We start from the raw sequence: 27,323 nt of genomic DNA, 5'->3' as shown, positions 1-27,323 counted from the left end.
CAAATTTCTTGGCAGAGATGAGTGAGTGCCTCCTGTGCTGCATCACTTTCTTGAAAGGTTTCAGTTTTTATTCCATCATTCCTCGTGCTTTGTTCTTTGCCAATTCCTTCTATGCACCTTGGACTTCTTCCTTCAGTATCATTGGCTCTTGATCATATGCTACCTCTTGAAATGGTTGAACAGACTCTGGGTATTCTGTCCATTTTCTCTTGATGCTTTCTGCATCATTCAATAATTTGCCCAGAGAATCCTTCCATAACAAAAGTCAAGGCTTGAATTTATTCTTCAGTTCCCCCAGCTTGAGAAATGCTGAGTGTGTTCTTCCTGTTTGATTTTCTGATTCCAGATATTTGCACATTTAGTTGTAATATTTGGCTTTATCTACTTGAGCTGACCTTCTGAAATTTTCTGTTCAGCTCTTGTACCATTTCTTCCATTTGTTTTAGCATCTCTATGCTGGAGAGTACATTTCAGTGTCTCTTCTGACATCCATTTTGACCTTTTCCTTCTTTCTTGTCTTCTTAATGACTTTTTTGCTTTCTTCATGTATGAAGTTCTTGATGACATCCTACAACTCTTTTGGTCTTCAGTCTTTAGTGTTTAATGTATCAAATCTGTTCTTCAGGTGATCTCTAAATTTATGTGGGATATATTCAAGATCATATTTTGGCTCTCATGGACTTCTTTTCATTTTCTTCACCTTCAGTTTGAATTTGTATATGAGCAATTGATGCTCTTGGCAGTGTTCACTGACAAATTGTGATACATTTATTTACCATTCAAGCAGAATCCATAAATAGGTAAGAATGTCTGTTCGGCTGCCAAATGTGATTAGGGTCATTGGGTCAGGAAAAGAGACATAAATAAAACTATGTGAGAAAAGAAAATGGATTTAGTGTGGTGCTGTAGCATAAGCACTGGACTCTAAGATCAATTTGAATCTCAAAGTCAGTGGTTCATCTCACCAGTCACTCCTCAGAAACTCTATACAGGGTCTCTATGAGTACAAACTCAATAGGACACTTAACAACAACATCCCTTAGAGTAGGAATGGGGAACATCCGGCCCAGGGGCCCTTGGTCTGGCCCTGCCAGGTCAACAACCATTTCAATCATCAGATTGTTGTTGTTGCTAAGTGCCTTTGAGTCAGTTGTGACTCAGTGAACTTGTATATGGTTTCCAAGGAGTAGCTGGTGAGTTTGAACCACTTACCTTCTGATTCAAACCGACCTTGTGGTACAGTGCATTATTCCACAGAGCCACACTTGGACTTCAGCGATCACATTGTTGTTGTTAAGTGCCATTGAGTTGGTTCCGACCCATAGTGACCATGTATAGTGTTTCCAAGCAGCAACTGGTGAGCTTGAACTGCTGACCTTGAGGTTCAAACTGATCTTGTGGTCCAGCGAGAATTAGCGTTGAGTTAATTAAATGACTGACCAAACATGGCAGGCTAATTTTTAAGTTGAGAATTTTATATGGCTCTCAATGATGTTATAAATTATGGCTGAACTGAAGGTTCCTCCCCACCCCTGCCTTTGAGGGTAAGGATAGAGCACTTGTATGAGAGGCAGAACTGGGGGTAGCTTGGACCCTGTTTAGAGGACATCCACATCCTTAACTTTCCCCACTGAGAAGTCTACCAGCCATTCAAGCAGAGTAGTTAAGACAGGGGTACCTGCCTCCCAATGTGCCCATTCTAATTTACTTTTGCAAAGTAAAAAATGAAAAGCATGAATAGAATTTGCCTCATTTGGGGTTTAGATGCTAGAGGTGTCTGCCTCAAAAAGCCTCAGGCTGTTCTGTGAGGACAGGAAAGGACAGCAGAAGTCATTTACAATGACACACCCTTTGTTAAAATGAACACCTTCCAGAAGGTATTGATCTATTCTCTTTGTTGAGAAAATAAACTTACTCAGGCATTTTAAATGTTTTTAGATTTATTTTGTTATATGTGCATATTCAAACACAAAAGCTTAATATCTTTCATAAATATCTTTCATAAACATTTCAGTATTTCTTCATATATATTTTTTCCATGATCTTTGGTCATTCAGTATTCATAACCGATTTCATAGTCATCTGAGGGGAGTTAGCTGTGTTCAATCTTTTGCTTAATGGCTAATAAAGGATTTTCATCCTGTAGTCACAGTGACTATTAAAAAAATATTATGGAGGTACATTGATCTATAATTCTAAAATAATACAAGTAAATTTGTCTTAAACTTTTCCAAATACATTCTGCCCTCAAATTGCTTTTATTCTCCTGAGTGTTAAACTAAAGTCTGTTTTCTGAAATGCTGCAATTGAGACCCATTAAGTAAGTGGGCGGTCCTATTCACTGCCAGGACAAGGCCATAGGATTCTAAGTATGAAGTCACTGGGCAAGATCATGACTCAGGGAGATAAATAGCAAATCCCAGAGACTATTGAAAGTATCTCACAAAAACTGAGGAAGGATATTTATTTAATTTGTGTTTTGATCCATAATTCAGTCTTTTATAAGCCTTTCTTTCTCCTAGGTTCCCCCCCACACCCTACTCTCATCTCCGATACTCTTGGAGCATGAAAAGAGAGTCAAGAATGTTCTTCATTGACAAAAGAAATAGAAGCTAAACAAGAGAGGAGATGTCATCCTGTCTAAGCCATCTATGGAGGCTCAAATAGCAAAGCAGCCACTCCCAACCTGTGCAACCAAGACACAAAGCCCTAACTGGTGGTGGTGGTGGTAGTGTGCCATGGAGTTGGTTCCGACTCATAGAGACCCTGCACAGGGTTCCCAAGGCTGTAAATCTTTATGGGAGCAGAAAGCCTCATCTTTCTCTCGTGGAACGGCTGGTAGTTTCGAACTGCTGACCTTGAGGTTGGCAGCCTGACTCATAACGACTATGCTACCAGCGCTCCTTAAAGCCCTAACTAGATCCCTAAAGATCACAGATGTTTTCCTCCAGCTGTACCATGACCATTAATGCTGTTTGAGACTGTACTTCTAATTGCCTTGTCCCATTACACTCAAGAGCTCAGCTGCTTTTCCAGAAAAATCAAATGACTTGTCTAATAGAACTATTTGTTGTTGTTGTTAAGTAATAGAACTATAGAAAGCAGCAAATACTGAAAAATGAAAGAAAATGTTTTGCTATAGAAAATGCTGCATCCAGGATTTGAACTAGTTAATTGAATATGAGTAGTAGAACTCTATACTCATTATCATGGGTGATATGTGTTTATACCAAGGTCTCCAAAAAATTAAGGTAATTTTAGAAGGAGAGACTTCTTTGTTTAGGCCAGTTCTTTCTACACGGGAAGTAGGTTCCTGTTCTAACTTTTACTCCAAATAAGGTAAATATCATCAAGCATCATAGCTTGAGAAATGATCTATTATTACCAGTACTCTATCATATGTAGCAATCAACTTTTAGCCATGTATTCAATAATATTTTAAGCATTATACAAAATTATTCATTTTCTTTAACATTTCCCCTAATCTTCCCCAACTGCTTGTTTTGTTTTTTAAATATAGTTAATCTTTCAAATTCCAGGTAACAGTATTCCTGAGAATACATTTTTGTAACAATCTTATGCACATACAGATACTTTATCCATTACACATACACATTCAACACATTACATTCAACACATTTAAGGGCACCTTAAAGGGAACAGATGTGCACATCTGTAAAATCTTAGTAGTCCCAATATGAAAACATCCCCACTCTATAAGGCCTTGTTTCTTGGAGTGGAGGGGTTTCTTTTTTTTGCAAAGTACAACATTACTGAGCATATTGAAAAGGTTTCTAATAACAGACTTCCATTAACACTAGGGTGAAGGAGTCAGGCTAAAGGCAGAAATACCAGCATAACCATGTTTCAAAGCAGCCTAATACTTTTCAAAATATATGCAAAGATAATTAGCATTCTTGTCCCATATCTAACAATCTTCTTTGACCCCTTTGCTTTTTAAATATTTCTACAGTTATACATAGAGAATTTGAATCCAGAAGCAGGAAACTGGAACAAAGCACACATAGACATAGAGACTCATATTGTCCAGAGGTTTATAATTACCAAACATAAGGCCTTAAACGCTAATAGAGCAGCATCATTTTTAATGGGAGAAATAATACCAGAGACTCATTAACTACTTATCCTAGACATATAGTTCTGTATTTGAGAATTAACTAAGTATGAAATGTAAATGATATGAAACTATTATAAAAACATCTCCCTAATTTCTGAATTTTTAGTTTTGGAAATTTGAATTTTGTCTTTTGTATCTTTAACTCACTGATATCTAGTCATTTCATTCAGTGAGTGGAACTGTAACCTCAAATTATATTTTGAAATTATAAGTCACAAAATAAACAAGGCCTATTTAATAAGTAACTCAATCAGAAAAGCATTTTTTCTTTATGATTAAGGTGGGTTAAGTAGGGCTCTTCTTTTATATATGTATCTATTTCATAGCCAACATAATAAAAATTTAAGAATAAGTAATGTTTTTGTTTTCATTTTAATCCACTGCAATGTAATTAAAGTCTATATTTAACTTCAACTTGAGGACTGGAAAGCACACACATATACACATATCATACAAATTTCAGTATGTATATGAAGTTTTTTCTATGTTTACTAGTTATATAGCAGTTTTCAAATATATATTATTAAAATTATGAAATTAAATTTTGAACTATATGATATTCCAACTTACGATAGGATCAATAATACACTAAGTATTCGTCTCACAAGCCTTTAAACTTTATACTTTTCATGAAGTAAATGAAGTTCAAGTTAAAGAGCTACTTGTAAAATATACAAGCTGGCTGTAACTCTGAATAAACTGCTTACTTTATATATTTATATATATACATTTTTTTCCCCCTCATACACTTAGATGTGCCAAGGATCCTAAGAATGTTATCACTGAGAAAAATTTATTTTATCAAACCAATTTTAACAGCACTAACTTTAATATTTGAAAATATGCCCTCAAGGGCAGGCACGGGATTCTATATGTGAAATAAGCACATTCCTCAATAACTTAGCATTGATGTAGTTTGGACTAGATATAGGGATATACTTATATTTAATTTTTATTGTTGAATAGGCTATCTAGATTTTTCTTAATTCAGAATCATTTCTGATAACTTCTAGAATATTCTGTCTCTAATGCTATTGATTATGGAATTGCATGATCGATGGCATTAGCATTTTGACTAACAACATGTAATAAAAACAACCGTTAAAAAATAAATATTGAAAAGTCCACAACTCTAAAAATAGTGTCTTTTCTTCTTCTGAATGGCAATATGATTGCTCAGAACAAAAATGGGCACAGGCTTATTTATTATTCCGTCTCCCTAAATTAATATTTTTCTTATTGATAATCTTACGTAAATTGCTATTGGTATAGCCACTTAATACATTTTAAACTATAAAAATAAACATTTGCATGGGATGTATAATGTGAGTAGCCTCAAAAATTGCATTCTCTTTAAGAAGATACTATTTGTAAATATTTCTAGGTAAGCAGCGCTGTCATCACAGACGTTTTTAACTGCGCAAGTCATGATGTACTGGGAAATGGCTCTTTTCCTAATTCCTCCCTGGTTTTTATGGTCGGACAGAACCAAATCATATTAGTCATTGATATTTTAGATGTCTATGAAACAGTATTCATATTGATAGCATAATCTACTTGGAGTTTTACTCCCCACTGAATTTAAAGTGCTTCTTTTTAGTTAGTATTTTCTAAGCAAAGTATTCAACTTTTAGGACGGTGATCGCCTCACATCTTAATACCTGCAACTCTTATAAGACAGAGAATTAAACGTGAGACTCATCTAGGGCTACGTGGGTCTCCCCCAGCTCAGTGGGAGGGAAAGTGAATTGGCTGGAGAGCAGGGGGTTTTCCATGCCATTTTCCTCGCTGATGTGCAGGACGGTGTCTCCATGCTGCAGCAGACTGGTTGTCTCAAGGCCTGTAAAGACATCGGGGTCTGAGAGTTGAGTAGAGAGAGGGCTGTGTGCTACAGCACCTTGGGCTTCTGTGTCCTTCTTTTCTCCTTCTTCCACAGTGACGGTCTCACTCTGAAATTAAAGGAGTGGTGATGTTGGTTAATGCGCTGGACTGCAAAGTCGGTTTGAACTGCAAGGTAGGTGGTTCAAGATCAACAGCTGCTCCTAGGAAACTCTACACGGGGTTGCTATGGGTCGAAACCGACTCAACAGCACAACAACAACATGACAGAATAGTGGGGTAGGTCTCAGAGAGAGCTTTACACACTCTTGTTGTCTAGTTGTGACTAGACAAGGAGTCAAAATGGAAGTTCAAGTTTTACCTTTTGTTAGATGTCAGACCTTATGCAGTTCCTTCCAACTCTCTAGGATTTGAAGCTATAATCTGTAACATAAGCAGGCTTGTGGCACTGTAGGATAAGTACTGGACTGTTCACCACAAGGTTGGTGGTTCAAAGCCACCAGCTGTGCCGCCTTGGAAGCCCGATACAGGGTCGCTATGAGTTAGAAGTAATTCAACAGCATTTAACAACAACTGCAGCATTCTTGTCTACTGCTTGCTTACCCTGTTCACCTCGAGGATCAAATGAGAAATGGCAAGTGTCACAGTGCTTTGTAAAGACTATACCGATGTGGGTATGTTGTTGTTGTTAAGTGCCGTTGTTAAGCGTCTATTTTGACTCATTTACACACACGGTTTCCGAGGAGTAGGCAGTGGGTTGGTACTGTCAACCTTGTGGTTAGTCATGCAGTGCTTATCCTACAATAGCACACTAGGACTCCAATGTGGGTTGTTGTTGTTGTTGTTGTTAAGTGCCATCGAGTCGGTTCCGACCCATAGCGACCCTGTACAGGGTTTCCGAGGGTGTAAATCTTTACGGGAGTAGAAAGCCTCATCTTTCTCCCGCGGAGCAGCAGGTAGTTTCGAACCGCTGACCTTAAGGTTCGCAGCCCGATTCGTAACCACTACGCTAGTTCCCCTTAGTTTTCTTTAAATACCACATGGGAAGAACGGGGGACCTATAGGAATTCATCTGTAAAAATCAAAATGAGAAGAACATATGTCAAAACAAGAAAAAAAAATCAAAACAAAAAGCTCCTCTCATCTCAAAGGGCACAGAGACTCTAATATTTAAAGACTTCGTTTAAATTGGTAACTTGATTTATTGAGCTATGTATTATACACCTGTTTTCAATAGTTAGCTCAGCTATAAAATATTTTCTCTTAAGTTTTTCATAACTAGAAACACCAAGATTTCTCTTTGATCCTTCTCAAACAATCATATTTCTCATCATATAATTTATATGATTTCTGGTAACCAGAACATGAAAAGTAAAATCATATAAAGTGTTGGAGCTTGGCTTACAATGCATTACAGATCCAAACTTATATATGAATAAATCTGCATATTCAAATGGTCCCTAGACATAAGTATGCAGCAAACCGGCCTTGCCTATTTTTCAACTGCCCTCACCTGCTTGGGGGACAGGCTGTGGAGGTCTGCAACAACGATGGCGGGGGAAGACGTGAGGACTGGCTTGTCTATCCCTTCTGGTTTCCTAGACGGGGCCGGACTGCAGCCCTGTGGCTGGCCTGTAGCTGGAAGTATGTTTGCTGGGGCAGCTGCTGGCTCGGGCTGAGCTTCAATGAAGGTCACAGATCGCTTCTGATCCGCTGTAGGTCAGAGGTGAGATAGTCAATAGGAAGAAAATTGAGCGAAATACCTAGTCAATGCTTAACTAGTTTTAACCAGGGTCTCCTGGCTTTCTTTAGTAAAGACGTTACTGGTTATCAACCACTTGCTTGACTATTACATACAAGTTTCAACCTTACTGCCTTACAGAAAGTAGGACTTAGGTGGTAGTGTGCCGTGGAGTCTGTTTCAACTCATAGCGACCCTGCATAGGGTTTCTGAGGCTATAAATCATTACAGGAGCAGAAAAACCTCATATTTCTCCTATGACCTTGAGATTAGAGTCTGACACGTAACTACTACACTACATAAATGGCCTAGATCAAAATTTTCATAGGACATTAGGCAAACATGATCATTCATCATAACAACTGCCACAAGCACTTAAAAGTCCCTATAACTCATCAATATTTTGTCTTCAGTGAGAAACATAACAAAATAAACCTAATTCTTGGCTTGGGAGAAAACGCCTCCATAAAAACTGCTTTGTATTAGTGATTCCCCCTGGGCTCTTTCTTCCCCCTGGGTCCATGGATATAGGGATGAGGGGTAGGAGAGAGAGAGAAAGAGACCCTACAGTTTCCTAGGAAACATCTTCATTTCTATCCATGCTTGTCAGTATCAGCTCTGTTTCTGCTGGCCTTCTGGCTATGTTGCATTATGTCAGGGAGGTAGTCAGAGGGACAGTAAGGCCTTACTGGATGGCTTTGTTTTGGGTTGGATGCTCCTGCGAGTGGTTGACAGGCGAGCCCCATGGCGGTTTCTGGGTTCAGTCTGAGTCTTCTGACGTGATAGTAGAGGTCGTCTTAGCTAAAAAGAAGAGACAATATCAAGTTGGCAAGAATGGTCTATGCTGAGAGGAAGCACTGTGCTCAAAGGATTCTGAACATAGTTTATTTTTATTTTCCATGGGCTCTTCTAGTGGTACTTTACACTGGTAGCTGATAAACTTTTTTCTGAGTATTAAAATGCAAATATTTAGTCCTGGAGTTCCCTTTAATCAACTCTATTGCCTATCATTTCTCCTTTATATGTCCTGAGAATATTAATTAATATAATTTAAAATCAGTACATTTGAGAATTTCACTGATCTTCAGATACAAAACTATGAATTGTTGCTTACTGATTGCTTCTTTCTTAACTAAAAGTTATAGTTGAAAGGAGCTCTGGTAGCGTAGTGGTTACGAATCAGGCTGCGAACTTAAGGTCAGCGGTTTGAAACTACCAGCCGCTCAGCGGGAGAAAGATGAGGCTTTCTACTCCCGTAAGGATTTACACCCTTGGAAACCCTGTACAGGGTCGCTATGGGTCGGACCCGACTCGATGGCACTTAACAACAACAACAACAATAGTTGAAAAATAGTATCTCTCAAAGGGGAGTTTTATTAAAAATCTACAAAGAACTGGGAAAGTGTCTGATGCCCAAATCAACGTTGGAAGCAACAGTGCAAAGTCTTACGTTGATTTTTCTTAAGAAAGGTGTATAAAGGAGCCGCACCGAAGGAAATATGTAAAGATGATCTTTACTTCAATTTCAGTTTTAAATAGAATTATTAATTCTGGAATTAGGCAGAAAAGCTATTCTATGACTGTCTCTATGTAGAAGTGGGCCTTTAGTCAACTTTGGAATAGTGTTTCCTCTGTCAGTAAGTTTGGCTGGGGAAAAAGGTTTCTGGAAAAGGAACAAATAGAATTATCAGCTCACTTAACTAAATAATCAGTTATACTGATAAGAAGATCCAGACCTAAAATAGCAGTTAAAACCTCTCAGCTTGCCCAAGCACTTGACATGTTTTAAAGTTGCTCTGTACTGCTTACTACAGGAAGGTATTAGGCAAAATATAATTTTTAAATGCTGAAAATCAAATAGTGCTTCTGTATCAGCAGAACGACTGTCCTGCTCTTTTAGGGTTTGCTTACCTGCCTCAGGCCCCTTTTCCTCCCCAGCGGCTGCTGAATGAGGAGGTTCTGTTGGCCAGGTTCGCTCTGGACACTTGCCACCCTGCCAATCATCAACAGTGTTACTGTTCCCTGAAGAGAGTATAGAAGACCATCCCCTGGTGGGTGTTAGCCAAAACTGTCACTTCAAAGACACCTTTATCTTTGAAGGATGGTTGGGAAAGATTCCCTAAATGGGGGTTTTCAAAGGTTTGGGAGAAAGGACAAGGCCTTTCAGTAGTCCCAAGCTGCCAAAATTGAGATTCTGTTTTCAATCACTGATGTCACATCTATCATTCAGCCAAACATTGGTTTGATCACACCCCTGGTTTGGAAGCCACCAAAAGGTTTAACATATTATAGTCTAATCTCAATTTTCTTTCCAAGGGGAAGGGAAAAGGTAGTGACGAACAACACAAACAACTCTATCACATGGATGGGAATGCCTTTTAAAAAAAAAATTCAATTTAAATGAAAATAAGATGGACAAATATCAAACACATCAGACACAGATTCCATTTGGGTGAAGGGGCACATTCAACACATGTTTGCAGCCTGAAGTCTCCGTGACTATTGAATAAATGAATAGTCACATAGGCAGACAATCATATAATTTTTCAAGGTTATTTATTATTTTAGATTTAAAAGGCTGGCAAAGTAATGAAGCTGTCATTATAACTCTGGAGCTTTAAGACCCAATCACTGCACTCAAACAAACTGTGCAGTTTATAAAAGCAACAACCTGCTCCTCCCAAATTTACTGTGTGTGTGTGTCTTTTATATGCAAACATGACTATTGACAGTGGTGGCTATTTTAATGTTGGGTGAAACTGGAAATACTGATATGAGCCATGATCCCCTCCCATTCTGCATGCATGTACACTAGATATTTGTAATGGGAGAAAGGTGTGGAAAAAAGCAAAAAACAAATGTAGTGTGCTCCAGAGAACATTGCAGTTCTGTGGGTGATGCCAATGTAATTATTTGGCTAAGGGGTGATTAATTTCTGCTTTGCCTTTGCAAAAGGAGAGTCATCTACTTTTCAGAGTTAAATATTCCACAGAGAAATCCAGAGTCAGCAACTGTCCAGGAATTATAAAAAAAAAAAAGACTAAATATGTTCATTTCCTTTAAAAAAAAAGAGAAAATTATCTAAACACTCAGCTCACCATCTGTCAGTTTGTTGTGGTGGCTTGCATGTTGCTGTAATGCTAGAAGCTATGCCCTAGGTATTTCAAATACCATCAGGGTCACCAGTGGTGACTAGGCTTCAGTGGCCCTTCCAGATAAGACAGACTAGGAAGGAGGACTTCTGAAAAAAGTAGATTTTTTTTTTTTTCTCAGAAAAACTGAAAAGAAACTGGCCCATTAAAGCCTTAGGAACAGCAGCAGAGCACTGTCTGCTATAGTATCGGAAGGTCAGCTCCTCAGGTGGGAAGTCACTCAAAATGTGACTGGGGTAGAGCGCTTCTTCAGAGCAGAATCAAACTTAATGTAACTGGATTGAGTAAAGTTTTCAGGATCTTCATTTGCTGATAAGGCACGACTCAAAATGAGAACAGCTGCAAACATCCACTAATAATCAGAATACGGAATATATAAAGTATGACTCTAGAACACTGGAATTCAACAAAAAAATGAGATTTAATGCGTAAAGATTGATATCCTCAGCATTAATGAGCTGACATGTATTGATAGTGGCCATACTGAATCAGACAAACTTATGGTCTAATGCAAGAATGACAAATTGAAGAGGAATGGCATAGGGTTCATCAATTAGAACATTTCGGGAGCTATCCTAAAGTACAATACTGTAAATGATAGGATAATATGCATATGCCTATAAAGAAAACTAGTTAATATGATTAGTATTCAAATTTACTCACCAATCACTATGCCAAAGATGAAGAAATTGAATATTTTTACCACCCTCTGCAGTCAGAAATTGATCAAACATGCAATCAAGATGTAATGACTTATTCATTGCAAATAAGCTCTTTCAACAACATACATGGTCACTGTACATGTGGACCTCACCAGATAGAATATAAAGGAATCAAATCAACAACACTGTGGGAAAAGATGATGAAGAAGCTCAGTATCATTAGTTAGAACAAGGCCAAGGACTGACTTCAACACTAATCATCAAATGTCCATATGCAAGTTCATTTCAAGTTGAAGCAGAAGAAAATTAAGCCAAGTCTATGATAGCCAAAGTATGACCTTGAATATATTCCACCTGAATTTAGAGGCCATCTTAAGAATAAATTTGATGCACTGAACAATAATGAACAAAGACCAGAAGAGTTGTGGGAAGCTATCAAAGATATCATACATAAGAAAGGCATTAAAAAGACAGCAAAGAAAGAAAAGGCCAAAATGGATGTTAGTAAACACTCTCAAGTCTGCTTTTGAAAGTACAGTACCTAAAAAGAACCAACAAAATGATGAAATGAAAGCTCAAGAGAAAATTTCGAAGGGCATCTTGATAAGACAAAGTCAAGTATTATAATGAAATGTCAAAGATCTAGAGTTAGAAAGCCAATAGGGAAGAACACACTTGAATTTCTTGAGCTGGAAGAACTGAAGAAAGAATTCAAGCCTTAAGTTGCAATATTAAAAGATTATATGGGCAAAAGTTTGAATGATGCAGGAAGAATTAACAGAAGATGGAAAGAATACACAGAACAGCCATACCAAAAAGAATTCATCAATGTCCAACTATTTCCAGAAGTCGTATATGATCAATTACCAATGGAACTAAAGGAAGAATTTCAGACTGCACTGAAAATATTGGCAAAAAGCAAGACTCCAGAAATTAGTGGAAAACCAATTGAGATATTTCAACAAATGGATGCAACATGGCAAGGGCTCGTTTGTCTATGCCAAGACATTTGAAAGACAGCTATCTGGCTAACTGACTGGAAAAGACCCATATTTGTGTCCATTTCAAATAAAGGTGATCCAAGAGAGTGTGTAAATTATCAAACAATATCATTAATATTACCCAGAAATAAAATTTTGATGATAATAAAAAATAGTTACAGCAGCACATTGACAAAGAACTGCTGAAATTCAGGCTGAATCTAAAAAAGGACGTATGTGGAACATAGGACGTCATTGATGATGTCAAATGGATCTTGACTGAAAGCAAAAAATACCAGAAAGAGATTTACCAGTGTATTATTGAATATGAAAAGACTTTTGACTATGTGGATCATACAAAATCATGGATAACATTGCAAAGAATGAAAATTCCACAACACTTAATTGTGCTCCTGGGGAAACTGTATAAAGACCAAGAGGCAGACGTTTGAACAGAACATGGGAATAGTGAATGGTTCAAAATTAGGAAAGGTGTGCATCAGGGTTGTATCCTTTCCCTATACTTATTCCATCCATATGCTGAGCAAATAATCTGAGAAGCTGAATTATATTAAATAAAACAGGGCATCAGGATTGGAGGAAGACTCATTAACAATATACAGATGACACAACCTTGCTTGCTGAAAGCAAACAAGACTTGAAGCACTTACTGATGAGGATCAAAGAATATAGCTTTCAGTGTGAACTACACTTCAACATTAAGAAAACAAAAATTCTAACAACTGGACCAATAAGCAACATCATGATAAACAGAGAAAAGATTAAAGTTGTCAAGGATTTCATTTTACTTGGATCTACAATCAATTTCCATGAAAACAGTAGTCAAGAAATCAAATGACATGAGGTATTATATTGGACAAATCTGCTCCAAAAGACCTCATTAAAGTGTTAAAAATAAAAACGTCACCTTGAGGATTAAGGTATACCTGACCAAATCCTTGGTATTTTCAGTTGCCTCATATATGTATGAAATTGCCTTATATGCATATGGACAATGAATAAGGAAGACCAGATGAAAGAAGACTTGACACCTTTGTATTCTGGTGAAGAATACTTAACATACCATGGGCTGGCAGAATAATAAACAAATCTGTTTTATAAGTACAGCCGGATGCTCCTTGGAAGCAAGAATGGCAGTACTTTATTTCTTATACCTTGGACTTGTTATAGGAGGGTCCATTCTCTGTATAAAAACATGCTTGAAAAAGTAAAGGATCAGAGAAAGAGGAAGACCCTCAATGAGATGGAATGACACAGCAGCTGACAAGGAACTCGAACATAGCAATGACTGTGAGGATGGTGCAGGACTGGGCAGTGCTGTACATCAGGTCACTATAAGTTGGAACTGATTTGATGGCACCTAACAACAGTACCAAGAAAGACTACAATCATAGCTAGAGAAATGGATGGCAAGACGAGCAATCATATGCACCACTGGTTTTCTTAACAACTGATACAGCAACAAATTGTTGACACAACCTTGCTTGTTATTTACAAAGTTTTACTCCTAGTTCTATTAAAAGAAAACCAATGATTCACACATAAGATTTTTTCAAAGTTTATATAGAATAAGAATATAATGATACCATAATAACACCATCTGAGGTATATAACACAAAACTCCAGAAAGAATATAAAAAACAGATGTTTTAGATTTTCTTGTTCTCCTAAATAATAAACTTTGGAAGAGCAATGTACATTGTCCTTGTACACAGATAACCATATAGCATATATAACTTCCTGTGAAGAGGGAAAATTTATTGCATTATTATCCCAAAAGAACAATGCAATAAATTTTGATAAGCAATCCAGACAATGTTGCTGGCATATTTGAAATGACATCTCCTTATAAATTATACATTTTCATGTGGGTCTGTTGAATTGGAAAAAATATTCAATTACCATATGCACAAAAGTAGAGACAAGTTATTCCAAATACCAAGCAAAGCTTTCAATGGTATAGACTCTTCATTGACATCTAAATGTTAATTCAGTCCCCTCGGTCATAAAGAGAGGTTAATACTTACCACCTACCTCCCATTCAGGTAGAGAAAACAAGTTAGTTGACGTAAAATGATTTGAACATGAGAAGTGATGTATATAGCATGCTTTCTTGTTTTACATTTAATGTTTGTAATGAGTTTATTACTTCTAGAACACTAAAAGAAAGTGGGTCATAAAATGTTTTGAAAATAATTAGGCAGAGAAAATGAAATCGAGGCTATTCACTTGTCCCATTTTATCCTGTAAACTGAGATTGCAAGAAAAAATGGTGTGAGAGAGAAAAAAAAGAAATACACGTTACTCAGGGAGTGTTAAATATCAGAGGATAACAGTAATTTCACAATGATTATTCCAAGAGAGTATGCTAAGCATAAAAATGTTCTCTATGGATAGAGAATCCTGTAGAGAAGAAGTATATCAAGTTTATAGCTGTGGTAATTAGCTGTTCTATGTAAATGATACTGCATTTCATCAGTGGAATGCACACATCAAAGATGAAATTATAGAACATCTCCTTGGAAACGTATATCCCAGCTAATAAATTATAATTGCAGAAAATGTGATGCTTATATTTAGAATATCAAAGGCTGGCTTAACTCGGTATAGCTGTGACACGTTAATAATAAACAGCCAGAAATATTAACAATGGAATTTATGCAGAACAGGGATCGTTATCAGATATGAGTTGCATATGAAAAGTATTTTCAATTTTGCTACCCACATATCATGTAATATTCTCATCATCTGTAGGATTTGTGATGTGTTACCAGAAAATTTACAATACTAAAATTAACCAGGAGAAAACCAAGATGTTTACATTAAGCACTTCCTATATTTTACTCCATTTTCTATTTCAGTTTTGTGAAACAGCCTCATTATAGTTCTCACCTACCATAACTGCAATCATCAAAGTGATTTTTCCCTTTAAGAAAATGATATGCTTTCTTTGATGATCTTAAATTTTAAATTACTATACTACAGTAGACCAATATCCTTTAGAATAACTAATCGTATATATATAATATATATACATGTATATATACGTACATATGTATATATATATACGTATATATAAATATATATATATCACAGTCATAACAAATGAATCTTAAAAGTTATGAATATGTCAAGATATGACAAAGCAGTAAGATGAATTCTGTAAACTCATATGTAAATTGATTTCCTGAATCTTGTTTATGAAAAATGGCTAATTTCTACTCTTGGCCAAATAATAGGGAGGAACAATAAAGGCAAAACAAATAAAAAATTTAAACTTAAACTAACATCTTATAACCTGTTTAGAAATAAATCATCCCTTGCATTTTTGAGTCTCTGACAAATCCCATTAAGGTTTTAGATAAATAAATGAAACCAGGGCTCAACAGAACTGTCTACAAACCCCCAAAACACCTTATTCAAAAACCAAGAAAGTAATATATAAATTAAGGACATTGAGACAATGCTAGAAGGACAATTCTGGCATAAATTACTTTTTTGCCTCCTGTTTCAGAGTGCTTGCCTGGATTGCAATGTATGTATAAGTACGCATGTGTCTTGTAAGGGAATATCTACTGTCTCACAGTATTTCTTCAAATAAAAGGATAGGTAACAAGGGCAATTCAGTAATGCAAGAAACTTTCATAGCACTTATCTCAAACTACAAAAAAGTTTATGGGATGAATTATAATATAGTTCATAAATTAAAAAAAAAAATTAAGTAGAAATACTGGGGGAGACCAGTACAAGGAAAAGTGAATTTGCAGCTTCTGCTGCGTTTATCTGCTCTTTCATTTGGATTTTAATGTGATCAGAGAAATCTGGAAGTGGAACACAAGACATATAGCATGGCTATTTATACTGAAGGGATGGTCTCATGATGGGAATGCATAAAGAAGCTAGCAGCAAAGGAGCCATAAGGCATTTGTAGAGAACAGGGAAATAAACAGTCCACTAAACCTGACTTTCCCCTTCCCCAATAAAAAATTATTGTTTAAAACGTACTGAGCCTCCACAGCATCCATGAATATGTATTCTACATATATGGAAGCTAGAGGCTGGAATCAGATAAAACGGGGGAATAATCTGGATCTTTGATATCCCATAAAACCAAATTAAACGGTGGCAAAGTACATACTTGTGTATTACAGCACACATTTTCTCAGCCATTAATTCTCAGTGACATAAATATTTTTTCTCTGTACTTTGAGAGTACTTGCCAAGTTTTCATAATTTAAAAATGTAGATAATCATGAGATGGGTTTTTACTAAATAGGGTTATGTTAATTTTATCACACTCAGACAATATGATTTTATTCCAACTGAGCCATAACCTTATTGTCTACTATAATTAAAATAGACCTTAGAGAATCAAATGGCTTTGTGATGTCGTTTTAGAAATGAGAGTTCACTGTCAACTCTTGCCTTTCAACAAATTCACGAGTGTCCAAACAAAAGTAATTCTCAAGTAGAAGCATTCAGTCTTAGTACTTGAATGATTTAGTCTTATGTACATCTATATGGCTCTTTTCTTTTGAAGAGACAATATATCCAGAGTGTGTATGTTTAGGACAAGGGCAAAAAAGGAATAGCTACAATCAATTTTACCACTAAAGGCCCTACTCTCTAGAGAAGGAAAACTCCATGGAGTATTATTTCAATTTATTAATTTCTAAAAGAAAAAAAAAAAAGTTTTCTCCAGAGTATAGTGCTTCTAACGGTCTGATATTTCTTGTGATAAATCTTTCAAAAGAAACAAGTTAGTACATGTTCTTAAAAAAATGCTGGAAGAAATTTTCAATAGGTTGGCAAGTTTTTTAATTGGTTTCCATCTGTTCATCAGTGTTATCCTGGTCTCTTTTTCGTTTAGCCTACTCAGTTCAACTGGTCATTTTTGCCTAAAACAAATGCTTTTTCAAAAGAAAATTTCAATGATTTTAAGAGAGAGAAAAAAGCTATTTTAATTAAGATTAACCATTGAAAATCCTATGGAGCACAATTCTACCCTGACACATGTAGTGTCACTATGAGGTGGAACTGATCCGATTCAACTATTCTTCTTCTTCTTCTGGGTGTATTTCAGCTCCTGACTGCGCTGCTGTTTGCTAAAGGTAATTTACATGGTTAATGCCTTACTGCTTCTTTAGGATTTTTAAGACTATGAAGCATAAGGAGGCCAAAAAAAAAAAAAAAAAGCCTGAAAATCAAACATAAAAAGTACTTTGCAAAGCCACCTCTTAGAAAATGCCAGAAGCTTCTCTCCTCCTAAGAGAACTCAGTTACATGATAGGATGTGACTGACTGGTGGAATGACATTGCATTAATCGAATTATTTTAGACTCTAAAGTGAATGCCTCATCTTCTGGTTCTTAGTGACTACAACTAAAGTGACTAACACTCAGCACAATAGATTAACAACAATTGATCTAAAACAGTCGTCATAGGCCTGACGTGATGGACTAATTCAGTTGTAGATAAATTCTATAACTTTGACTCTGAACCAGTGTCACCTAGCAAGAACTTTGGGTTTATTCCAATTGGCATGGCACCCAGGACAGGTTGGTTTTGTTTTTATAATTCAGAATCAATCATTACTGAATGCTGAGGCTGCCTGAAAGGGCCAAATCCTTTGGAGCTTTATCAATATCAACTCAAACTCCTGTCTTCTCTCACTAAGCCCAGACTGATACTTTTCAGCAAGAGTAGAATTTGACCTAATTGGAAAAGTCCAAGCAGTACACTAAACACATGGAAGTCCAATTTAAGACATTTTAGTGTGGTACTCTGAGGAGAACTATGGCTCCATATGATAAGCATTGGCCTTCCAACTACAAGGTCTGCAGTTTGAGCCCACCAGCCTCTCCGCAGGAGAAAGATGAGGTTTTCTGTTACTGGAAAGATTTTAAAAGCCTCGGAAACCCTATGTAGGGTCACTATGAATCAAAATCGACTTGATGGCACTTATCAACAACAAGTGTGGTGCTGTAGGATAAGCACTGGATTGCTAACCCTAAGGCCAGTAGTTCAAATCCCCCAGGCACTTCTCAGAAACCCTATACAGGATTGCTATGAATTGGAACTGACTCAATGGCACTTAAAAACAACAACTCCCAATAGGCCACAGTAATTACTTCCTAATCAAGGATCTCTTGTCTCAAATGTAAAGTTAAGCATAAAACAAATGCATTTTTTGAAGCACTGCTCACTAAGCTAGGCCTTGTTCAGATCTCTTCAAATACTGACAACAATGAAGAGATATTATCTTGAGGACTGTTTCATGTCTCTCAACTCCCTCCTAATCTCCAAAGCTCCTGTTAATGGAACTGTATCTGCACCCTACAGCACTTCCATATTTACCACCATTAAGAGATTGATCTTTCAAGGCAAGGGCTCGCAAACACAAATGAATGTCATGAATGTACAAGTTTAAAAAAAAAAAAAAAAAAGGTATATCTGGTGATGGACTAAATTTCCCATTTTCAGTCACCAAAGAAAATGTGAAATCTGAACAAGATGCAAAGAAAACAAAAATCAACCTTTCACAGGACCAGCCTCTCAACATTTCCTCATCTTTGGGTTGAAGCAATAAATCTCAAAGGGTAGGTTTTCTCTTGAGATGGAAAAAAGGCAGTCTTGGGATGAACAAGAAGCATTACTCCTAATGAGGATTAGTTGAGAGGTGTGAATCAACAGCACAAGATTAGGAATGTTTGACGTGGTTTATCTGAGTGTTAAAGGTGCAGTCCCCCTACCCAAAACTTTAATAGTCAAGACACTATATTGTTTTTACATAAGATTTCTCTTATTTATCAAAGAAATGCTTGGGCCTGATATTTCATAGCAAGTTTTGGAGTCATCATTGTGCTAAAATACAAATTCTTTATACAAATGTGGATTGAACAATCTACTATAATAATCTGCCAAATAGCATGCATCTATGGGGGAATTATACAAATTACATTGACATTGTTATCTTTGACACAGTATCATTGTTTGTTTTCTTAGCACCCATGGAATTAGCTAAAAGACCTGTCTCTGTTTAATAAAGGCTTTCTGATAGTGGGAAGTTGTATTAAAAAGCTTCTGAAAAACAGTTCTTAAAGAATGTTAGTGTGGGACAGAATGATTCAATGAGATAAATTTAGCATTTGGAATATCAAAACTTTTTAGACATCTAGGGGATGAGTCCAGGAAAAGAACTCTACTGAGTTTTTTTTTTAGTAAGCTTTTCAGGCCGTTTATGATTGAGTTCTGAAGCTGAAAATGAAAGAGGGTTTGCTCCACCTTTGACTTCCAGGCTAGTGTATTCATGAACAACAAAGGGCAAGGAATGGAAATAGAGACCAAGACACAGGGGCGAGAGGAGACAGAGAGACAGAGGAGACAGGGAACAGGTTGTTTCCCAGCACAGACACCAATAGACAGGTAGCGTTGACACTGTACCTAGAGAGGCTGCCCTCAGCGGCCAGGCCCTGGGAGTCATCGAGGACATTAGGCTCACTGCAGGAGGGGTAGGGAGATGAAGCATTTAGGGAAAGAAAATGCAAAAAAATAAAAGAAAAAGAAAAAACGGCATGCATTTTTCTACCCTCAAGAACCAAAAGTAAATAAATTTAACGGAACAAGGAAGGAAAAGGAGACAGTCAACCATTTCACCTTGTGCTGGGTTTCAAGACATAGGACTCAAGGCAGTGGGGAGGAGGGAGTTTGCAGGGGACACTATTAGAGGAGTGATCTATTTATTGGTCAAGACTTGGGACTTCGAATGAGCTCAACATGGACACATGAGCTCTGAAATGCTTTGCAGAATGGATCTATAGAAGATGAGACTATCATCCCTTTGATAACCGTTTGGCTGAGTTCTTATTTTTAACCTGTTTTATGTACACCATGTTTCACTAACTAGACATCTACTTTTTTCTAGTATGCTGTGACATTATCACACAGAAATCACTTACCATGAACTACCACAAAGCAACTCTTGGAGCTGATGCTATTTAAAAGAAAAGAAAGAACCCTACTTGCCCTGTTAATTTTTCAATGAAGATGCAAATAAACAAATAGGAGGTACCCTCAGTAATCCACATGAACTTGGATTTACCTCCTTATTTTCCATCTGAGTGACTGAATTGTAAATGCCAAAGGTGAGATACCTGTCAGATTAGTGAGAAAATACTTAAATAGCTTATTGATTCATTTGAATGTGGTTGACTTGGGAGCATAATCCATGTGATACTTTCTTTTTCCACAAGGTACTCAGTAAATATTTATTAAATGAATGGAATTACAGAGAAATCATCTAGGAAACTCAAGTGTCTGCTCCCAAAGAATTGAAGTTTACCTAATTGTGTTGTCAAACTGGCTTCTGCCCCCAGGAAAATGCTCACTTTCTTGGATACACAGAATCAGTGTTGTCTTCACTTATTTTCCAAACTATGACTCAAGCACACAAACTTTTAAAATTTGATATCTTCTATATAGCAGCTGTGGTAGTCTAATAGATCCATAATGGAACAAATTTCCTCCATACAAATGAATAAAGTCCTATGTATAAATGGAATGGATGGCCTGTTTATTTATATTTAAAATTCTATAATTCCGTGATTAAAATTAAACTGTTAAATAAATTGCTAGATCTTAAAATTTCTAAAATAGAATTTTATATATGGTAGCAATGAAAAGGGCCCTGGTGTGGTGCTACAGGATAAGTACTGGATTGGTAACTGCAAAGTCGGCAGTTCAAACCCATCAGCCATCTCAGAAACCCTATGCAGGGCTAAAATGAGTCAGAATTGACTTGACAGCATATAACAACAACAACAAGCAATGAAAAAGAAATGGATAGCTACCAATATTAGCTACTTATATGACTGCAGAATTTTCGTTTTATAATTTAGCACTGATTTTATACATAAATTATTTCTAAGACTTCCTTTTCAACAATGTTACCAAGTGATAGGTAAAACAGTCCTACAATGACAGTAACCTTTACATGATATTGCCTATCTTTGTAATAACTAGTATTTGCATAAAATACTGCTTTATTTAAAAGCATGGAATTTACTCATTAATCATCTTTTATCATTCCCCCTGCTTTTGATATTCTCTAAGCTTAGGCTAGTTCAGAAATTTTATTTCATTTATGTACTTCCTCAACTTTTTGATAAAGGATTTAGATGCAGTATAGTTATGTCTGCATAAACAATTGAATTTTCTGAATATTAGAATATGATATTATTTTGGATTCCTGGTGTGGTGCTGTAGGATCAACACTGACTACAAATCACAAGGTCAGCAGTTCAAGCTTACCACCTGCTCCTCAGAAACCCTATATGAGTCAAAACTGACAAGAACCTGTCCAACTGACATTGAATCTATAGGTCTTAAAAATAAGTAGACAAATAAACAAATTAGCTTAAAATACATAATGACAATTAAACCAAAGGTACTATTCAATTCCTGAAATACAAATATCACTAGCTCTGAAACAGATACTATTTTTACTCTTATGACAGATAACTCTCTATATTATAATTTCACTGTGTTTACTTTTGTTAGAAATGTTTTGCTTATACATATACCTATTTTTAGGAAAGTGGTTAAAAGCATTTAGTCATAGAACTATGGATTGAGAAGTCACCTTCCATTTGATTTAGCCAGAGTCCCCATTTCACAAGTGGGACAACTACGGGCTGCTTGGAGTGGCGTCACTAGGGTCCATCTCACCTGGTGCCGTTGGTCACTCATGGATTGTCTCCCCTCTGCCCCCAACTGGACGTCTTCCCATACCAGACCATAAAGAATCCTTGATGTTTTTTTTCAATTGATTTTAATCATAATATGTGATAAAAAAAAAAGCTGAAAATTGCTTAAAAGGGTCACTGTAATTGGATGATCATGACAACTCTGACAGGAGCCCATTAGAAAGTTCAAAAAGTCAATTTAGCATAGAGTGCTAGTCTTGTAGGTAAATGGATACATGCAAACTGGACTCACAAAAAATGTTCTTGTTATAATTACAGCAGTTTTTAAATAAAAAATAATAAAATTATGCTGGAAGACTGCACACAGTTTTTACAGTCACTTTAGTGTCACCCTCTGACAATGTCACCCCATGTGGTCTGTACCCCTTGGACACCCCTAGTGACGCCACTGGCTGTTTTCATTAAATGACTTGCCCAAGGTCATACATAACAGCATAGGCCCCTTCTGCCTGCTCCAAGCATCACTTCTTATAACTGAATGTGGGTGATATATCAGAAGTGTGGCACTGTAGGATAAGCACTGGATTGATAACCAAACCTCGTCAGTTAAAACCCATCAGCTGCTCCTTGGAAACCCTATCTAGGGTCGCTATGAGTCAGAACTGACTGGGATGACATTTAACAACAACAAACTTAACCAAAGTTTAGATAAATAGAGTGTCATAAAACACCAACCAGAAACCCCAAACCAAAGCTGTGCTTGGGTGCCTTCCTTGGTTTCAGTATAACCTTAAAACAATCTTTTGGGTCTTACTTTTTTATCTCTACCACACAGGTAACCTGGTCCTTTTATACATACACTTGACAAGTACTCATTATTAGCTTGGCTAATGATAAATCAGTGTCCTGGTGGAGTTGTGATTGTGTGCTTAACTACTAACCAAAAGGTTGGTAGCTCGGACTCATCAGCTGGTCTCCACAGGAGAAAGATTTGGCCGTGTGTTTCTGTAAAGATTATAGCTCTGTAAATGCTGTGGGGCAGCTGTACTATGATCTATGGGGTTACTATGAGTTGGAATTGACTTGATGGTAATGGGATTTAACAATAAATCTGAAATATGAGAATGTCATTTAACAACCTGAAAGAAAACCATGTGTCTATTTATGGACAATTTTCAAGGGGAGACAGTTCTTGGCTCACTTCTACTCTTCTGGCTTAGAAAACTCTCTGCAGATTGTTGTATGCAGAACCTTAGTTGAAAAACTTTCTGTTGGATGTTCTGCCTAAAATCACTATTTCTGCTTGCTTTTCTTTCAACCTTGGTAGACTATCAGAAATGAGTTTTCAGAATTTCTACCTTTGTCTCCAAATACAGAGTATATAATCTTCATGGCTCTTTACCTCTGACTGGGCAACATGCCCACCTCAGCCTGAGGTGCAGACATGCTGGAGACGTGGCTGGAAAACCGCCTCCTTCCAATGGCACTCAGGAGGTAAGCTTCTTGTTCACTTACCACACTGGGCATGCTTACAGAGTCATCTGAAAGGGACAAAGGAGCAGAGTGTTATAACGCAGGGACCTTGCATAGGGTTTCCCAGGCTGCAAATCTTTACCGGAACAGAGGGCCTCCTCTTTCTACCGTGAAGCTTTTAGTAGCTTTATATGCCTACAAAGAGACCAAGAGTGACTCCTGATGTACACACATCTCCTACATTAGAGCAGGCTTCAGGAATTAAATGTAAACCTACTGTTAATTTTTACTGTGGATAATCTGTGAAAGTCAATGAGAATGTGCAGATTAAAGCTTTCGGAGAAGGTGAATTACAAATTTGCAAAGCATTCCAGAAACAGTTCAATAAGGGACTTTATTATTGGAGTCAAGTACATTTCCTTGACATTCAAAAGCTGTATTAATGATTTTCTCTTAGGGAAAGTCAATTTCAGATTTCTTTAAAATATGTTTAAAAATATTTTTTTTCTTAAAATTCTGAAATAAATGCTTGTTTTCACCTAAATAAAAAAAAAATTAAGTGTGCAATCTTTTTATCCCCAGAAGTAAAAATCAGTGTACTCAAATACATATAAAAATTAATTCTAGCACTGTAACTTGACAGGGTTGTATCATTCTAAATGAGCTGGCATGGTTGCTGAACAGTAAACCATAGGAATTCCACAAGAAATTTGTGGAAAAATGAAATGAAAAGATAGTGGAATTATCCCACAAACTTTATGAAATCTCTTCATAGTTTGTTAGATATGCAGTCCTTGGATTACCAATGAGTTCCATTACCAATCTGTCTGTAAGTCAAATTTGTATGTAAATTGGAACAGTTAGGTACAATTTGTATCTAACATCAGTTAAATGTCTGTCTTACATAGTTTGCCTTTTTAAGGAGCCTTGGTGGAATGGTAGGTTAAACATTGGGCTGCTAACTGAAAGGTTTATGGCTCAAACCTAACTGCTACTTTGTGAGAAAAAGATGAGGCTTTCTGCTTCCATAGAGATTTATAGTCTCAGAAACCCTATGGTTCAGAAGTTCTACTTTGTCCTACAAGGCCACTATGAGTCAGAATTGACTCCACAGTCATGATGGTTTGGTTTGGTACCTTTGTATGCATAGAAACACCTTAAAGACACACTTCCAGGTACATTAAAACACTTTTGACATAATATACAGTAACAGTAATACTAATGTAACAGTAATAAACAAGCTCACCAGCTGCTCCTCTGAAACACTATCCAGGGTCACTATGGGTCAGAACCGACTCAATGGAACTAAACAACAACAATACCAATAATAACAGTAATAAGGATGGAGTCCTAGTGCGGCACTGTAAGAGAAGCACTGGACTGTAAAGTTGGTTTGAACCACAAGGTGGCAGTTCAAACCCACTAACTAGTCCTTAGAAACTCTACACAGGGTCACTATGAGTCGGAACCAACTCAATAGCATTTAATAACAATAACAACAAGAGTAATAATAAAAGGAGCCCTGCTATTGTTGTGGGTTATGCATTGGGCTGCTAACTACAAGGTCAGCAGTTCAAATCTACCAGCTGCTCTGTGGGAGAAAGATGACGTATTCTGCTCCTGTAAAGATTTATAGCCTCAGAAACCCTATACTCAATAGCACATTACCATTAGTAATAATAATGCTTTGATGTACATTGCAAAGTAGTGTCTGTTATGACAAGCTATTGACCTCATCTTTTTTAATATAATAGGGTTTATGTAAGTTCATTAACTATGGGTTGTATGTAAGTCAGACATTCGTAACTCAGGAACTGCCTCTAATGGGGTTGGAGGGATTCCTTCTTCCATATAATTTCATCTGACATTATTTATTTAAAATGTTCCAAGTGGTCATATTTTAGACTTATTTCCAACCAAAAGGATGAATATTAAAAATGCTAGAAGTTTAAATTTGCTACATACAGTGACTGACTTGAAATAGATTTTTGTTATAGAATGGTATTTCCAAAGAAAATAAAATAAGCATATGATGTGCCTTAATATGAAAGAAGTAGTAGGGTAGATTGAGCTATTTCTACAAAGGTCTCCACAGATTCCATTGGTTTTCTCCTCCTTATTCAAACTCATATATCACTTGATACTCCTTAATATTTATTTGGTGATTTATTATGTCCTGCCTTCAAAGATCAAAAGTTGTTAAGCATTGCAAACCTTTATCATCTCTACAAGATGGTAATCGAAGATCTTAGAGAGTAGAAAACATGTTTGCTTATGCTTTCTTTTCCTCATCTTGTATGTGGTAGGTCTTAGTACAAACTTTATAATCAAAAGGAAAATAGGTTCACTCAAAGCAGTCAACAATCTGAGTTTCCTGCCCTTCCTTATAGAAATTAATACATCAAAACCACACCGCACCATTTGCTAGCAATTCTACTTTCATTGGAATGATTGTGATGTCAGAGAACAAAGACATTAACAAAACAAACAAGTAAATCATCATCTATGCGTTTCTTCCCGCTCTCATTGGCCAGCCTAGTTGTATGTGTGTTGGTTCTTGGCCATTGACATCCCTGTTTATGTCACATTTCCTTTCCTAACTCCTTCCGAAGGTTAGGTAATCTACCTCTTCATAAGGTTTCCTGAAAAATATATGTAGCTCGACTAAGTTGTATGTAGCATCATTTCCAATAATTTTTTAAAAAGTTGCTGGGAGGAATTACACCAAGCATTCAAGGAAAAATGGATATTACTCGAAATCTGAGCCATTACTAGGCCTTATCAGATAATCAGACTTCTAATTCTTATCTCTCTTATTTTGTTTTCCTAATCAAGGTTTATCAAGATTTCCCTATCTTGCATAATGTCTGTAAATTGTAAAAATCTATATAGTATTTTTATTATATGGCCAGGTGGCATCATTGATGGCATCAAGTGTGGCAGCGGTAGTGAGGTTGGCCCAGGATTGGACATTGTTTCGTTCTGCTGTGCATGGGGTCACTATGAGTTGGTTCCGACTCGACATCTGACAACAACAACAACAACATATAGTATTAGACGCATTTCCATGTGCAACCCCCAGGGTAATTTAGATACAGTCTGGTACATAATAATTTGAATATTATTTTATTATCTGTTTAAGTCTGAAGCTAGATCTGGAAATATTTTACATGTTTTGACAAGGCTTTTTTTTTTTTTTTTTTCTTTCTCTTTCCTACATACCCAACTATAGAGGGGCATTACAATACTTTCATTCATCTTTGTTAATTACAATTCTAACTTCAATCCCATAACCTCGGTTTAATTTAGTTCCGAGTGGGCTTTTTGTCTTTAGAATGGGAAGATGCTAGGTAGAAACGTGGCTTTTGTTTTCATTCTTATGACATTGGTAGTACACTTTGCTATAAATGTTATATCAGAGTGCCCTGAGATACAAGTTGAAAATCAATGCAATTAAAATACCATTAAATGAACCCCTCTCCAAGACTGAAACTCAAACCAAACACATGAGCATGCATGTAAGCTAGCTTGCGACTCTGTTGGCCTACTGGTCAGTGGAAGAGGGGGAAAGATTGCAATGAAGAAATGGGCTGAGTTCAACCATGTTCCATAG

General features: G+C 36.6%; 1 protein-coding gene across 2 annotated transcripts in view; it reads right to left on the bottom strand.

The window, feature by feature from the left end:
- Positions 1–5,620: 5,620 nt before the first annotated feature.
- Positions 5,621–27,323, bottom strand: part of UNC80 (unc-80 homolog (C. elegans)) — a 306,407-nt gene continuing 284,704 nt past the window's right edge. Inside the window, exons 59-64 of one of the 2 annotated variants that reach the window (XM_006872738.1) lie at positions 23,640–23,778; positions 19,977–20,033; positions 9,630–9,711; positions 8,408–8,519; positions 7,491–7,690; positions 5,824–6,087 (exon numbers count right to left, since the gene is read on the bottom strand). In XM_006872738.1, coding sequence (XP_006872800.1) covers positions 5,824–6,087; positions 7,491–7,690; positions 8,408–8,519; positions 9,630–9,711; positions 19,977–20,033; positions 23,640–23,778 — 854 coding nt within the window. Of the gene's footprint in view, positions 6,088–7,490; positions 7,691–8,407; positions 8,520–9,629; positions 9,712–19,976; positions 20,034–23,639; positions 23,779–27,323 lie in introns of both variants that reach the window. The other variant, XM_006872739.1, reaches the window with a different exon arrangement.

The sequence above is a fragment of the Chrysochloris asiatica genome, unplaced genomic scaffold (assembly GCF_000296735.1).
Source record: "Chrysochloris asiatica unplaced genomic scaffold, ChrAsi1.0 scaffold00212, whole genome shotgun sequence".
Classification (NCBI taxonomy): domain Eukaryota; kingdom Metazoa; phylum Chordata; class Mammalia; order Afrosoricida; family Chrysochloridae; genus Chrysochloris; species Chrysochloris asiatica.
Note: the sequence above shows the minus strand (reverse complement) of the source record. Positions and strands in the feature narration are given on the sequence as shown.